This window comes from Coenobita brevimanus, chromosome 103 (genome assembly GCF_032717465.1).
Source record: "Coenobita brevimanus isolate Jiangsu-jjx chromosome 103, ASM3271746v2, whole genome shotgun sequence".
NCBI lineage: Eukaryota > Metazoa > Arthropoda > Malacostraca > Decapoda > Coenobitidae > Coenobita > Coenobita brevimanus.
In genome coordinates this window covers 30,023,179-30,040,026 of record NC_137056.1, presented here as the reverse complement: position 1 = coordinate 30,040,026, position 16,848 = coordinate 30,023,179, and the positions used below count along the sequence as shown (strand labels likewise).

Below are 16,848 nucleotides of genomic sequence, written 5' to 3'. Positions count from 1 at the left end.
ATCATACTTATGTGGAAAATGCTGCAATATTGATACTACTTTTAAATTACATTTTTGTTTGAACACTGTATTAGTGAAGCTAGAGGTATCATGCTGTATGCTCAAAGTAATTTTTTTCTCTCACCTTAAATTAACAAAAGTTGAACTTGTGCATTACATGATATGCTGGTTCATAATTATCTCCCAGATGCCTTGCTCCCTATTGAGAGCTTCCTCACAAAGGATGACGGGTGCATGGAATGAGAATTTTAAAGACGTGATTTATGAATGAATTGATGTATGACTCATTTCAGTGGGAACTCTTTTGATAGATTTTTTTTTTTTTTAAATATTTGTGCATTACTTATCCTGTTTCTGGATCTTACCCACACCTTGCATCAGTGAAAAGCCTAGAATAATAATGATGATTACCATACTGCAATATAAAAATGACAGTTACAGGGTTTCTGAGCTTTAGAGCCACTCTCTGCCAATCTGTGCTTAATATATACTGAGAATCGGTCCAAGCACACTATTAGGTTAACCAGCTTGTTGAACAGAAGGTTCAGCATATCAGCCAAGTACAGTAACATTCCCAAATGTGAATAACAAATCAATCATAAAAGTAGTCATTAGCCCAGTTGTTGAGTACCCCAAAGGGCTTCTTCTATTTACAGTGCTGGATGGTAACCATATGGCCAAATAAAAGCATACCATGATGCCCCTGTGCACTGGATGGAGAGATGCAAATGCAATGTCCATATGGGAACCAAACATCCACATTGCACTGAGTTGCCACAAGGGAACATCAGTTCACTGCATAGGATGGCCCTGCAGTGATGGTTGGTTGCTTGCCCTGTGATTGATAGATCTATTTAGCCAGACAGACCAGAGTTACTGAACAACAATATGTCAGTCAGGAGGGGTATGGCCACATTTGCAACCTGATAATATTTAATCATATACATGTATCTCATATGGAACACCAGATTTTGAGCAGAACCCATATTTACAGTTTGTATGATTTCTCACAAGTAACCTCTTATACTTCCCCTGATCATTAACTGATATGAAAAGTTCATGGAGTTATTCATCAACACTCTCAGAGAATCTTTTAACTGAGAACAAGAGCATTTTTAGGACTTGCTTCTGAGTGTAAAAATGTGCTAGAGAAAGCAAAAGTGTTTTCCCTAGATAGCATCAATTTGCCTTTCTCAGCTTGGGAAGATTAGCCTGCAAAAGAGAGTGAGAAGTAGAAGTTCTGGAATATATGGCCAGCTATTACCCCTGACTGTAAACAGTCCCCATTAAATCTTATAATTTGGTACCCTCTTCAACTTGGAGTAGTTAGACCTTTAAGGTGGAGCTGGATTCTAAAGATCTGAGTAATGTGTGAATAAGTGTCTGACTCATTTCAGTGGGCATGCTGGTGATAGCAGTAGTGGTAGGAATAGTTGTTCCCTAGGCAGTCTGGCCGAACAGCCCTGAGTCCCTGAGGAAGACCACGGCTGAGACCGGGCTTTCTCACAGAGCTCTCAAGGGGTGTATGTTGTGTTGTTGAATCAGGTGATTGTGTGCAGTGCAGTCTTCTATAATGTGCTTAATAGTATGGGTTGCTGTGTTGCATCCTGGACAGGCATCAGCAACAGTCATCCAGCCTCTTCTGATAGCTCAAGAGGGCTGGATGATGCCCACATCTCAGCCTGGCCAGGTGGACCCTGTCCTCACCAGGGAAGTAGGATTCAGAAGGGTGGAAATCAGGAGGTTGTGCATGCTGCTGTGTATTGTCTTTGAGTTACTGAATGGAGCAGCAAGTAATTTGAGCATGGATATGCTTCTGGAAGCTGGTTTGAGGTGGGCAAGGGGAGAGAGATAACAGTATTTGTGTATGATATTATGTGCTGGGTGTTGTTTTGATGTTCCTTGGTTTGTGTGGATTTGCTGCCATGTAGTACATTGGATGGTGTGGGTTTGTAGAGGCTGCAGCAAGAATTTGTGTGCCTCTCATGTCTAGACGATCCTTGACTTTGAGGACTTTGGTTTCTTGGTGTAGGTGTTCTGTAGGTGTAGTAGCTGTGCAGCCTGTGATTATATGTAGGCCCTTGTTCTGTACGGTCTCTAGGGTATTGTAGTGTGTTTTTGTGTGGTTAGAAGCCCAACCAGGGCTTGTGTAATTCATCACTGGATGTATATATTTTTTGTATACTGTGGTGGTGGTTTCATTGTTGTGTCCGAATGTTGTATGGGCAAGTGACCTTAGGGCATTGGGTGTTAATTTATTTTTAACATTTCTGATGTGTGGTTTAAATGACACTGATGTTTGTTACACCAAGAATTTTGTGTGTGTGTGTGTGTGTGTGTGTGTGTGTGTGTGTGTGTTTGGTAGGGGAGTGTTGCTTATAGTGAGGTGTGCAATGTGACTATGTTCTGGTGTCCAGTTTGTGAGAATGGTCACTAGATTTTGCTGGGGCTGTTGTGAGTCTGTTTGTGGTGAACCATTCTTATAGTGTGTTGAGGTAAGGTTGGAGGATGTGTGCAGCTGTGTTTGTGTTTTGGTGTGTACACGTAAGTGTAGTAATGATAGTTGTTCCCTAGGCAGTCTGGCCGAACAGCTCCAAGTCCCTGAGGAAGGCCATGGCTGAGACAGGGCTTTCCCACAGAGCTCTTAAGAAGTGTATGTTGTGTTGTTGGCATAGGGAGTTGTATACAATGCAGTCTTCCATAATGTGCTTAATAGTATGGGGTGCTGTGTTGCATCCTGGACAGGCATCAGCAACAGTCATCCAGCCTCTTCTGATAGCTCAAGAGGGCTGGATGATGCCCATATCTCAGCCTGGCCAGGTGGGCCCTGTCCTCATGAGAGCGGTAGGATTCAGAAGGGTGGAAATCAGGAGGCCGTGCATGCAACTGTGTGTTGTCTTTGAGTTACTGAATGGAGCGGCAAGTGATTTGAGCATGGATATGCTTCTGGAAGCTGGTTTGAGGTGAGTGAGGGAGGAGAGATGACAGTACCATTGACCCTCGATTCAACGGACAAATAGGGGGGGAAGAATATCTGTTGTTTGAAAAAGTCCGCTGTGTGAAAATGAAGGGAAAAATAGCCTAAAATTTGAAAAATAGCAAAAGAAATATGATGGTATTGAAGATGAGGTGCAGCAACGCCATCGCGGACTAGTTTACCTCACAATACCCCGTTTTCTATGGACCCATTATATTACAAATTGCTTCATGGTGTACTGTGCATTACAGTACAGTGCTGTGTTACAGTAATTTTTTATGTTCAACTACAGTATCATTTATTTTTGTACCTGTAAAGAGAAATACTGAATGTAGTTAGAAATGGAAAAAGATGTACAGTATTACGACTTGCTTCATGGTGTACTGCGCAGTACAGTACAGTACAGTACTGTGTTACAGTAATTTTTTATGTTCAACTACAGTATCATTTATTTTTGTTCCTGTGAAGAGAAATACAGTAACCCCTTATTATACAATGCCTCACTGTACGATATTTCGCTTATATGATGTTGACATTTTAGTACCCTACACTCGCTATACGATGGGAATGATTCGCTACAACGATGGATTGTCCACGGCTCAGTGAACAGCGAATGCAACGCAAACGTCCCCACACAGTCGGCGCTGGACAACACACACTTGTCCACCGGTCCTGCCTCATCAACCAGCCCTGCCCAGCCAGCCAGTTCTGACAGTGATGAGTGAGGGCTGTGAGGCCCTTACTGTCCCTTAGCCTCGAGTCGAGACAATTCGCCGTCAAGTCAGTTCACCGTAAGGACGATTCCCCGTCATTTATTTACATATGAGTTATTTAGCAAGTACAGTAATCACTCTAATATCCGGACGCCCAATAACCGAACATCCCCACTAACCGAACCTTATCGTCCTGGGATCAAACATTCCCAAAATGGTCCGAAAATCCAAAAAAATTGGAAAAAAAATCGATTTTTTGCCGTCTGTAATTTGAACTTGCCGCGCGCGCCGCGTGAGAGCATTGTTTTGGTTCGTCATTCCTCCGACGTCCGATAGAGCGCCGCTGCATCCTCCCCACTTCCCGCCTGTCTCTCACCGCGACAAGACCTACGCTCTTCGCCATGGCTGCCCACGTGCTCGCTTTTGTGGTGGTGCCGTACTTGCTGCAAGGCCTCCTGCTGCTCTCTGCCCTACTCTTAGTGTGTGTGATGATGGCCCTGCCTCCTGAGAAAAGGAAGAGAGTGGTGTTGACTCTGGAAAAGAAACGGGAGATATTGGAGAAGGTTGATGCGGGTTGGTCTTCCTCTCGCATTCTCCGCGAGTTCAACCTGGCCCGGTCGACTTTGTTCGATATCAAGCGTTCCCGAGACAAGCTCATGCAGTACACGGCTGACTTCTCGTCGAGAAGCAAACGCAACGTGGAGAGGAAGGTTATGTTTACCCCCAAGTATGCAGAGATCGACCGCTCCACGTTGATTTGGTATCGACAGCAACGTGCAGCTGGTGTGATGGTACGTGGAACGGAGCTGAAGGCTGCTGCTGAGAAGTTTGCAAGGCTTCACGACGCCCTAGACTTCAAGGCATCCGAGGGTTGGCTCTTCGCGTTCAAGTTGCGACATGGCCTTACTAACCGTAAAGCACATGGCGAAGCATTGGACGCTAACGAGGATGGAGTGGACGAGTTTCGGCACAAGGTGAAAGGCTTGATCGACAGGGAGGGCCTCACTCTCGGTCAAGTCTATAACGCTGACGAAACTGGCCTATTCTATCGCTCGGTGCCAACGAACACTCTCGCCGATGAGACGGAGAAGCGTGTACCTGGCCGCAAGCTTTCTAAGGAACGGATATCTGCTTTGTGTTGTGCCAATGCTAACGGCATGCACCGGCTTAAGCCTGTTATTGTTGGCCGTGCAAAGCAGCCTCGGTGCCTTCGTGGGGTGATGGATGTCCTTCCTGTCGTATGGTACCATTCTTTGAAAGCATGATTCACAGCTGTGATTTTCAAAGACTGGTTTCACCATCACTTCGTCAAGGAGGTCATACATTACCAGACGAAGACACTGGGAATTCCTCGCGACCAGGTAAAGGCTCTCCTTCTCCTCGACAATGCACCTGCCCACCCGTGCGACAAGGACTTGGTTGCTGAGAATGGCCGTATTAGGTGCATGTTCCTGCCACCTAATACGACTGCTCTCATTCAACCAATGGACCAAGGAGTGATCGTGGCAACAAAGCGCCTGTACCGTCGGAAGTTCCTGGACGAGGTGATGGTGGTTCTCGAGGACGAGGACGAGCGCAGGGAAGGACGTGACACTCGAGGCAAGCGGACTTTGGAAAACCTTCGCCGCTACAACATCAAGTCTGCGCTGTACAACTGGGCTAGTGCATGGAAGGAAGTCCCTGTGAAAACTCTTGAAAATGGTTGGTCTCGTCTGCTTCTCGGAACAGATGTGGAGTACGATTTCCTAGGGTTTGACGTGGATGACTTCCATGCACGGCTACGTACGCACGGCGACAATGTTGATGTGGACGATGTTCGTGAGTGGTTGGACGACGACGAGGGCGATCCTGGGTATCAGACGTTGTCTGATATCGAGATCGCGTCTTCGGTTGCTGGTGTCAGTCCCGAACTTGAAGATTCCGACGACGAAGGCGATGATGATGCAGACTCCGCCCAGCAGGACACTACTCCAGCCATCCCCAAGCTGAGCGCACTCCGGGAACATCTAGAGTTCGTCCTAGACTACCTGGAACACCCGGACTGCGACAGGGAGATGGGGCCCTTGGGACTCATGGAGGAAGTGCGTGCTTTCCGGCAGCGCATCATCAATCGCCAGAATTGTCGGTCCTTGCGTCAGTCAACGATTGACAGTTTTTTCAGGCCCGTGACCCCCGCTGTGCCAAGCCCTGGTTCCACTCCGTTGCCTCCCCAAGACAGGCCCTCATGCTCCGAGCCACAGCTCAGCACATCAGCTACAGTGGAGTCACCGCTCGACGTGAGTTTGCGGCTGTCTTCAGAGTCTTCTGTAGTCGGTACGCCATCACCACTACCCACCGATGCACCCCTTGGACGCCTGCCAGTGATACTCTCGGGCTCTGACAGTGAATAAACAGCAAGAACTTCTCCACTAGACCACACGGGAATTTTGAGTGTTGTGCAGTGAAAAACGGTGTGTTGTGTTAAGGTTTTCAAGTTGGGAGAAAAGACTAAGTAGAAAAGAAATTTAACGTAACTAACCTTCTTTGTTTTGGCTTTGGAAACTTAAAAAAACTTGGGAAAAGTTAATGTGCAACACTTAAATTTAATGGAACATTATTTGGACTAAAGTGAACACTGTGAAAAGAACGGACTTCTGTGTGTTATTGACTAAGTTCAGTGCAAGACTTCAGGAAGAGTGTAGTGCAAGTGCTTCAGGAAATCGTTCTTACTGTCAGAGTCCGAGAGGAGGCGGTTATTCATCGAGGTGGCCAGGGACTTGCTGTAAGTAGCCAAAATGTTTCATGTTGTACTATTTCCCATACTATATTTACCAGAATGTTTCATATTGTATTTTTTCCCATACTATACTTACCAGAAAGTGTCATACTGTACTTCTTTCCATACTAAACTTACCTCATGCATGTGCAGTAGGAATGTGTTTTTCAGAGTTCGGTTAGGTTCGGTTAGGTTAGGTTCGGTTAGAGTCCATAAGTACCAGAATGTTTATTAATGTATGAACATACTTCTAAACCCACATTTTATGTTTCTATTGCATTTATTTCAGTCATTTATGTGCCTTATTGGTGTGATTTGGGTGTTAAATAGGTGCTATGCATGTCCGGAGGGAGTTGTATAGGTGTTTCTCTGTGTTAGGGTCCGTAAGTACAAGTCCATAAGCTGGGGCCCAATATCCGGACAAAACTAATATCCGAACCTACCGATGGCTCTATTGATCCGGATATAGGAGGGGTTACTGTACACTAGTTTTTGAATTATATGAGTTATATTGTTTTTAAAATAAATGTAAAATATGGCATCAAATAATAGATATTAACTGAAAAAAATATAAATATATTGGAACGCGAATCAGGCAATTTACGATCTTTCCTTCATCGCTTAACATAAGGCTACACACGAGACATTGGCATTTATATAAATGCCTAATGACCTTAAGTGAACGATCGACATACTTTGGAATTATATGAATAACCTTCATAGTACATCTGTATAAAGGTTTCTGGACAATTCGCCGTCAAGTCAATTCGCCATCGCAACAATAACAAGACAATTCGTCGTCAGGACGATTCCCCATCGTTTGTTTACGTGTCATTATATTTTGCAATTACACTAGTTTTTGAATACTTGTACCTCCTCAAAGTCATTTTAAAATATACCTAGGATGTTGTAGTACCAGTGGAAATTAATGAAGACAGCTATGGGTGATGCTAGAATATTATTCAGAGTCAACTACAACAAGGTAGAAACAAGTTATTGTCGAAAAGTGCAACTTATAATTGATATCCAAAGCCTTCGCTATTGAATGAACATAGACTTTGATAGATCCCCCTGAAAATTAGTTATTAAAGTATCAATTAATCAATACTAAGTATATTTATAGAATGATGGGGAATTGTCCTGGCGGGGAATCGTCCATATTTTGACGGCGAATTGACTTTACTGTGACTTTTGGAACCACACCAACAACCCTATTTGCATCAGTAAAGGTAAGAACTACTGTATACTGTAGTTTTCATGTTTATTCCTCTTTATTCATTATTAATGTATTACTTTTAATGTTTAAACATAGGGATATTTTATGTATGTGAGTGCTAAGGTGTGTGTATGTAAGAGTTTAGGCAGGTCTGGAAACGTATCCCCATTGACTCGATGTTACAATGGATTTGCTATACGATGGATCGCTATGCGATGGGGTTTTCAGGAACGGAACCCCATCGTATAACGAGGGGATACTGTACTATATGTAGTTAGAAATGACAAAAGATGTACCCTCACGATTACTAATTTCTGCCCATGGGTACCCCCTTCCTACCCCTGTATACCCAAGGAAGAGGGGAGGGGGGGACGAAACAAGCGCCACCCACCTCTACCCCAGCTCCCAACCCTCCCCCACACCCCCACCCCCACCCATCCACCTCCCCACCAGTCAATCTTAACTGGCAGTTACATCTCAAAATGATTTCTTGCTTAACACTCTTTCTTCCAATACTAATACAAACATAGAACACTAGGATATGTTAAAAGTATACACTATAACTATCAAGACTCTGCAGCAAGAAATTAACCCCTAAACCGCTGGGTTGTTTTGTCTCAACTTGCGTGTCCCGCGGCAATATTCGCGCTCCGACAGACTTTGTAAAAATATTTTGCCAAAAATCAGTTATTAGTCCTAGAATATTATAATTACATATGCATATCACATACCTTTAGCTTTCTCCTGGGATGTTTGTTGGGGCTTCGTCCAGTACCGTAGGACTTGTGGAGACTTCTGAAGTTGGGTAACAAAGTCTCCACTTCACACTTCCCAACACCCCATAATATGATTACCACAGCCTAATATTATCACTAGAAACACTATTCTATGATTTTCAAATAGTTTGGAATCCCTACTCCAAAAAAAAACACTGTGAAAGCAATGGAAATTACGAGCGCGTACCAGCTTCCCACTTGCGCTAGTTTGTCGCTGGTATTCTGTCATTTATTATTCATAAAAACACTCACACTTTATATTTCTATTACTATATAACACTTATATATATCTGCAGTCGTTATCCATAAGTTTCCTTCAGTAATAGTAGTTTATTGTCACTGTAGGCATTCAATTTCTCTTTCAGTAAAATACGTAGCATTCATTTCTCGTCCTGTATACAAGCGTTGAGAGCAAATCTGTCACTTTCACTTCCACTTTCATAACTCATAGTATTCGTACATGCTAGAGTGAAACTTTCACTTTCATTACTCCTAGTATATATACTCGGATTCTTATATTACTACTCATTTACATTTCTGTTTACATTCTTTATTTTATTTACATTATTTACATTTCTGTTTTATTTACACTGTTATGCACTGTCACTTGCAGTAACTTATAAAACTATTTTCCACTGTTCACTTATATTTACATTCATTGCTTTCACTTGCTGTTTACACATTATTTACACATTATTTACATTTCCACTTGCACTGTTTTAGTCACCAGAAAGATCGTAGTCACTGTCCATCATTTTCATTGATAAATTAGCCAGTTCATGTTCCACAGCAGTCACTTAGACCTTTACCCCTTTCCACATGAGATTTAGTAGGGGTAGAGGTCACAGGGCCCTTTGCATGAGGGTAAAAAGTGGCGGAATTGGACAGGTGCGAATCCGACATGGTTTCACCTTGAAAGACGACAGTAAACTGAATGCTGTGGTGGCCTAGGGGGAGTGCAACGCTGCCAGTGTCAGTGTGGTAACAGCTGCTAATATATATGCTATGAAATGATTGGCAGGAAATCTAGACAGTACATAATAAATTAGGTAGTTCCAGGTGAATGTAAATATCACTTAGGCTTTTCCGTTCCTTTCTGATATATATTTTTATCACGAGAATAGATTATACGGCATATTTCAAGGGGAAATAAACAGGGAAAATTAGTGAATGAGTGCACGTGAGGTGTTGTCAGGGATAATTAGCCAATTCCAGGTGTATGGCACTATCACTTACCTTATTTCTTTCTTGTATATATTATTTGGTATAAGAATAGGGCATAGGGCTTATTTCAATGGATGAAATCAGTGGAAAATTCCGGGAAAGATTTACTTAGTGCAGCGCGGCCGGGCAGGCGAGAGGAGAGGGTAATGGAGGGGAGATAGGGAGGGGAGTCAAGAATGGGGAGAAATGGCTAAATTGTCAACAATGGATGGGAGTACAGATGAGATTAGGAGTGTTGACTAGTGTTGGACGTTGGCAGTACTGATAGATAATACAAGCCACCACTTGAAAGCCCGGGCGAATTCAAAATAACACAGAATCACAAAAGTGACGCCCCGCGGTATGATCCCTTGCTCCCAAGCGCCCCGCGGTTAAGGGGTTAATGCATTATGACTTTGACAGTAAATCAGAAACGTTAACAACAGCCACTTCAGGCCTCATGTGTTGGGTGCACTGCTTTGCAAACACACACACACACACACACACACACACACACACACACACACACACACACACACACACACACACACACACCGCTCGCTGGTGCAGTGGTAACGTTCCCGTTTGCCAACTGGTGGACGGGAGTTCGCGCCTCGCTCAGGTCGCGAAAAGTTTCATTGACGAAGTGGGTGGTTACTGTCCCCCTTGAGGAAGGGGACGGGTGTGTGTGTGTGTGTGTGAAGGTCACAGCCTTGCCCTTAGATCGGACTATATGAGCTCTCAGCTCCCTTCTGGGAGGGTAAAAGCTGACAATCACGACCATCAAGTGATCCTGACTGACCCGGTGAATTACACACACACACACACACACACACACACACACACACACACACACACACACACACACACACACACACACACCGATAAACACAGACATAGACACACCCAAACACGCAGGCACAGATACGCACGCATGCAAACACCCAATGCATGATGCCTGGGATTGCCGTTGTTAACATTTTTGTTTTACTGTCAACATTATAATGCATTAATTTCTTGCTGCAGTGTGTTCATTGTTATATTATGTACTTTTTACATATCCTAGTGTTTTATGTTTGTGTATTAATGATGCAACTATGAATGTAAAGTATGTTAGTTTGAGATGTAACTGCCAGTTAAGAATGATGAGTGAGGGGCTGGGTTGGGTAGGGGTATGGGAGAGGGTTGGGAGCTGGGGTGGAGGCGGGTGGAGCTCGTTTCTTCCCCCCTTCCTGTCTTCTCTGGGTATATAGGGGTAGGAAGGGGGCACTCCTGAGCAGAAATTAGTGATCGTGAATGTACCTGTTCCATATTTATCTGTCGTCTCGCACTGCCACCTACCAGCCCACCGGACAAACTTTCAAATAACAGATGAATGACCGGTGTCTGGAGTGATTCTCTGCCAGCAGATATTGTCTGTTGCTTCCAAAATCTGTTGATTTGGGGTCTGTAGAATCGAGAGTCGACTGTATTAGTGTATGATATTATGTGCTGGATGTTGTTTTGATGTTCCTTGGTATGTGTGGATGTGCTGCCATGCAGTGTAGTGGATGGTTTGGGTTTATGGAGGCTGCGGTATGAATCTGTTTGCCTCTCATGTCTACATGATCCTTGACTTTGAGGACTTTGTTTTCTTGGTGTAGGTGTTCTGTAGGTGTAGTAGCTGTGCAGCCTGTGATTATTTTTAGGGCCTTGTTCTGTATGGTCTATAGGGTGTTGTAGTGTGTTTTAGTGAGGTCAGAAGCCCAAGCAGAGCTTACATTAATTCATCACTGAAGGCATATATTGTTTGTATACTTTGGTGGTGGTTTCTTTGTTGTGTCCGAATGTTGTGTAGGCAAGTGACCTTAGGGCGTTGTCTTAGTGTTAATTTATATTTAATGTTTGTGATGTGTGGTTTTAATGACATTGATGTATTGTATGTTACACCAAGCATTTTGTGTGTATGTGTGTGCATTTGTGTATATGGAAGGGGAGTGTTGTTTATGGTGAGGTGTGGAATGTGACTATCCTCTGCTGTCCATTTTTTGAGAATGGTCACTGTAGAGTTTGCAGAGGCTATTGTGAGTCTGATTGTGGTGAACCATTTGTGTGGTGTGTTGAGGTAAGATTGGAGGATATGTGAGGCTGTGATTGCATTTTGGTGTGTACATGTAATTATGTCATCTGCATAGGAAGCTATTTGTGTTTGTGGTGTGTAGGGTGTCGGTATGTCGTGCATATATAGGTTAAAGAGCATAGGGGACAAATCAGATCATTGAGGGATGCAGTTTGTGAAGTTTCTGATGTTTGATGACTGACTGGCGACTGTTACATGTGCACATCTGCCTGCTAAATAGTTTGCTAGCCATCTTTTTGTGTTATTGTGCATGTTTGTGAGGTTGTAGTGGAGGATGACATCAAAAGCTCTACTAATGTCTAGTGTGACTGGGAATGTGTGGTGGCCTAGCTGAATTGATGCCATCAAAAACTCTTTGTGTAAGGTCTGTAAGAAGAATGTTTGTGGAGTGTAGCAGCCTAAAACCATGTTGTGATGGGGTTAGGGGGGTGTGAGGTGTTACTAATTGAAATACCAGCCGCTCAGTGACGTTGGAGGGGGTGCAGAAGAGTGTGATGAGGCAGTGTGAGGAAAGCAGCATGGGGTCTTTGCTGGGTTTGGGGATAGTGATGATAGTACCGTGCTTCTAGATGCTGGGTATTATGTTGTGTGAGTAGCTGTAGTTTGATATGTTGGTGAGTGTTTGTATGCCCAGTGGTCCAAGTTGTTTAACCCTTAAACCACGGGCTTGTTTTGCTTTGACTTGTGGCTCCTGCGGGCCACATAATATGATTACCACAGCCTGATATTATCACTAGAAACACTATTCTATGATTCTCAAATAGTTTGGAATCCATACTACAAAAAAAAAAAAAAAAAAATGAAAGCAGTGAAAATTACGAGGGCGTATGACCATCCCACTTCCGATCGTTCGCTGTTCGTGTTGTCTGTTATTCATAAAAACACTCACAGTTTATATTTCTGTTACTATATAATACTTATATATATCTACAGAGTTTATCCATAAGTTTCCTTCAGTAATAGTAGTTTATTGTCACAGTAGGGATTCAATTTCTTTCAGTAAAATATGTAGCATTCACTTTCTCGTCCTGTATACTAGCATTGAGAGTGAATGTCACTTTCACCTTCACTCTCATAACTCATAGTATTCATACATGCTAGAGTGAAACTTTCACTTTCATTACTCCTAGTATATATACTCGTATTCTTATAACACTACTCATTTACATTTCTATTCATGTTCTCTATTTTATTTACATTATTTACATTTCTATTTTATTTACACTGTGGTATGCACTGTCACTTGAAGTAACTTATAAAACTATTTTCCACTGTTCACTTATATTTACATTCATTGCTTTCACTTGCTGTTTACACATTATTTACACATTATTTACAATTCCACTTGCACTGTTTTACTCAATAAAAAGATCGTAGTCACTCTCTATCAATTGTCAGCCCTTTAATTCATTCCACACAAGTTTTAGTAGGGGGTAAAGGTCACAGGGCCCTTTGCATGGGGTTAAAAAGCGACGGAAGTTAGCAGGAGCGAATCAGACATACCTCCACCTTCAAAGACGACAGTGAACTGATAGTAGTGGCCTCCTGCCGCCTGGCTACTAGGTGATTGCAATACTACCAACTTCAGCCCTGTGAGACCTGCTAATATATAGCAATGAAATGATTGGCAGGAAACCAAGACAATACATAATAAATTAGGTAGTTCCAAGTGAATGTAAATATCGCTTAGGCTTCTCGCTTCCCTCCTTATATGTATATTTATTACGAAAATAGATTATACGGCATATTTCAAGGGGAAATAAACAGGGAAAATTAGCGAACGAGTGCACATGAGGCGTTGTCAGGTAATAATTAGCCAATTCCAGGTGTATGGCACTATCACTTACCTTATTTCTTTTTTGTATATATTATTTGGTATAAGAATAGGGCATAGGGCTTATTTCAATGGATGAAATCAGTGGAAAATTCCAGGGAAGATTTACTTAGCGTAGAATACAGTGTGGTGGCCTGCAATAATTAGGTAGTTCCAGGTGAATGTAAATATCACTTAGGCTTCTCCCTTTTTATTACGAAAATAGATTATACGGCATATTTCAAGGGGAAATAAACAGCGAAAATTAGCGAACGAGTGCACGTGAGGTGTTGTCAGGTGATAATTAGCCAATTCTAGGTGTATGGCATGCTCACTTACCTTATTTTTTTCTTGTATATATTATTTGGTATAAGAATAGGGCATAGGGCTTATTTCAATGGATGAAATCAGTGAAAAATTCCAGGAAAGATTTACTTAGCATAGCACGGCCGGGCAGGCGAGAGGATAGGGTAATGGAGGGGAGGTAGGGAGGGGAGTCAAGAATGGGGAGAAATGGCTAAATTGTCAACAATGGATGGGAGTACAGATGAGATTAGGAGTGCTGACTAGTGTTGGACATTGGCAGTACTGATAGATGATACAAGCCACCACTTGAAAGCCTGGGCGAATTCAAAATAACACAGAATCACAAAAGTGTCGTGTGATCCCTTGCTCCCAAGCGTCACGAAAGTGACGCCCCACAGTTAAGGGGTTAAGGTGTATGTTATTTATGTTGTCTGAGCCACAGGCAGATGAGTGCTTAAGGATGCTAATGATGTGCTTCGTCTGGTTATAAGTGAAGGGTGCGAAGCCTGGGTCTGTGGGGAACTGTCTCTTGCATCGAATGGCACGTCGGTTGTTGTGATGGGGGTTAAGATGACTTACCTGTGAAGAATGATTGTTCAGAGTGTTTTCTTGTTGTTTGTTTGAGGATATGGTGTCTGTTGTGATGGCAGCATGTGATTGTGCAGTGTTGCTGCTGGAGAGTGTGATGCTGTTTAGTGTTTTGTAGAGTTTACTGGTGTTTATTTTGTGATCAGGTGTTTGGAGATAATTATTCCAAATTAGTGTTTGCTGCTCTGATATTTTATTGTTTATTTGAGTGTTGAGTCCTTGTATTTGTTGGACAGTGTCTTGTGTATGGGGTGTTGGGAAGTGTTGTAGTGTGTCACATTGACTGATAAGGGTTTGAATTTTTGGTGTGAAGTTGTGATTGTGTCACTTTCTGTTGCCTCTAGGGATGTGTCTTTGTCTGCATTTTAAATAATTGTGTTGAAAGTGTGCACAGCAGTGTTGATGTGTGTGATGGGTATACTGTTTAATGTTTCAAAGTGTTGTTCTGTTTCACTTGTGAAGGCCTTCCTGTTGGCTCTCTTATAATTGGTGTATGTGTGTCTGTGACCAGCTTGGGTGATTCTGGTTTTGGTAGTGATGATGTTCAGGAGGTGGTTAGAGCCAAGGGTTTTGACCACTCTGCAGGATGTTGTGGGGGAGAGGTTTGGAGAGCAAATGGTGATGTCTGGGGATGATGGGAGGAAGAATTCCTGGTGTGGGATATGGGTATGTTGATGGAGATTGTTGAGGATGAAAGATAATCTCTAGGATTATAGTACCAGCCCTCTATCTGTGTCAGGGCTGTTGACATGCCAGACCGACGCCTTGGCGTTGAAATCACCACCCAGGATGATATTGGGTATGTTAGTGATGTGGTGTATTTGAGGAGAATAATTGCTGTTGATAGCTGTCCCACCTTCCTACCTTCTATTCCCTTGTTTTCTGGACGTACCTCACTTCATCTTTAGGTGGGAAAAGACAGGATGATGATGATGAAATCTTGTACCAGTACTGTATTAGATCATCTCAACAGGCCTGGGGTATGCTGACCTTGAGAACAATGTACGGTGCAGCCCAAACACAGTGATGCGAGTGGCCAGTATCAGCAAGTCCATCACCATGACTGCTGCAGCACAGCTTTGGGAGGCTGGGAAGCTGGATCTGGATGCACCCATACAGACATACATCCCATCCTTCCCTCACAAGATGTACGAAGGGGAGGAGGTGAGAAAGTGGTTTATTGTAAAGTAAAGGAGAGGAAGTGAGAAAGTGCATGTAGCAACAGTAGTACACTCAGTCCAGATATGGCTATGAGATGTGAGGTTCCATGTTAGACATTCTTCCATCACCTCAGGCAAGTGAATGTGAGACAAGTGCTGAGAGAGCAGTAGCCAGATACTCGCCTATCTGATAACTAAATGTGGAAGAGGTGACATTATGAGAGGAGATTTAGGGAGGGGCTGATGAAGAGAGTGTATGTGAGTGAGGTGGAGGGGGGGGAGAGGGAGGGGGAGGCCAAGGATGAGATGGAGGGATGGAATGGAGAGGTATATGAGAGAGGGGGATGTGAGCTGGGAGCAGGGCAATGAAATGGCAGGGGACAGGGCGACATGGAGGAGATTTGTTTGTGGCCACCCCTTACAGGATTGAGGCATCTGGCAATAGATAGATAGATAGATAGAGATTTAGGGAAGATAGCTAATACTTCCAATCTTTCCTCATCTTGTCCCCACTGCTCTAATATAGGTGGATGTCTAGCTAGTGTGTCATTAGCACTTGTCTCACAGTCAGAGGTTCAGACTGGTGAATGAGTGTTTATATAGTGTACAATATTAGTGAAGGATACATTACATGCTTTTTGTTTTTTCTCAATGTATTGGCAGTGAATTACATTTTATGTACTTTGAATTGATAAGGTGAAGTACATGTACTGAAGATAAGAGTAATGTGATAGTTGTTGAGGGAAGGTAACCTGAAGTAATATGCTGTTGAATGGAAAAAGATAGATTGGTGACAAGGATTAAGTACCTTTGTGCAATAATGGAAAGTAGAGGTAAATGAGTGAAGGATGTGGAGATTGAGTGGCAAAAGGAGGGAAAGGAAAGTGGCTATTGCAATGAAGGTCTTGATACTAAACAGAGATCTAAGTGTGGAGGTTGCAGGTGAATTGCATGAGGATGTGTTAGTACCCACATGAATGTATGGTGGATTGCATTAGGGTGTGCTAGTACCCACATGAATGTATGGTGGATTGCATTAGGGTGTGCTAGTACCCACATGAATGTATGGTGGATTGCATTAGGGTGGTTTAGTACCCACATAAATGTATGGTGGATTTCATTAGGGTGTGTTAGTACCCACATGAATGTATGAGTGTGAGACTTTGGAATGGGATGAGAGCAAAAGATTATTAAAGAATGTGTGTGGAGTGTGTAAAGTGGG

The 16,848-nt window shown here is 43.0% G+C and overlaps 1 protein-coding gene across 1 annotated transcript in view; it reads left to right on the top strand.

Annotated features, from left to right (window-relative positions):
• Positions 1 to 16,848, top strand: part of LOC145415661 (serine beta-lactamase-like protein LACTB, mitochondrial) — a 235,181-nt gene that overhangs the window by 28,830 nt on the left and 189,503 nt on the right. The window contains exon 4 of the mRNA XM_080284877.1: positions 15,440 to 15,630. Coding sequence (XP_080141003.1) covers positions 15,440 to 15,630 — 191 coding nt within the window. The remainder of the gene's footprint in view (positions 1 to 15,439; positions 15,631 to 16,848) is intronic.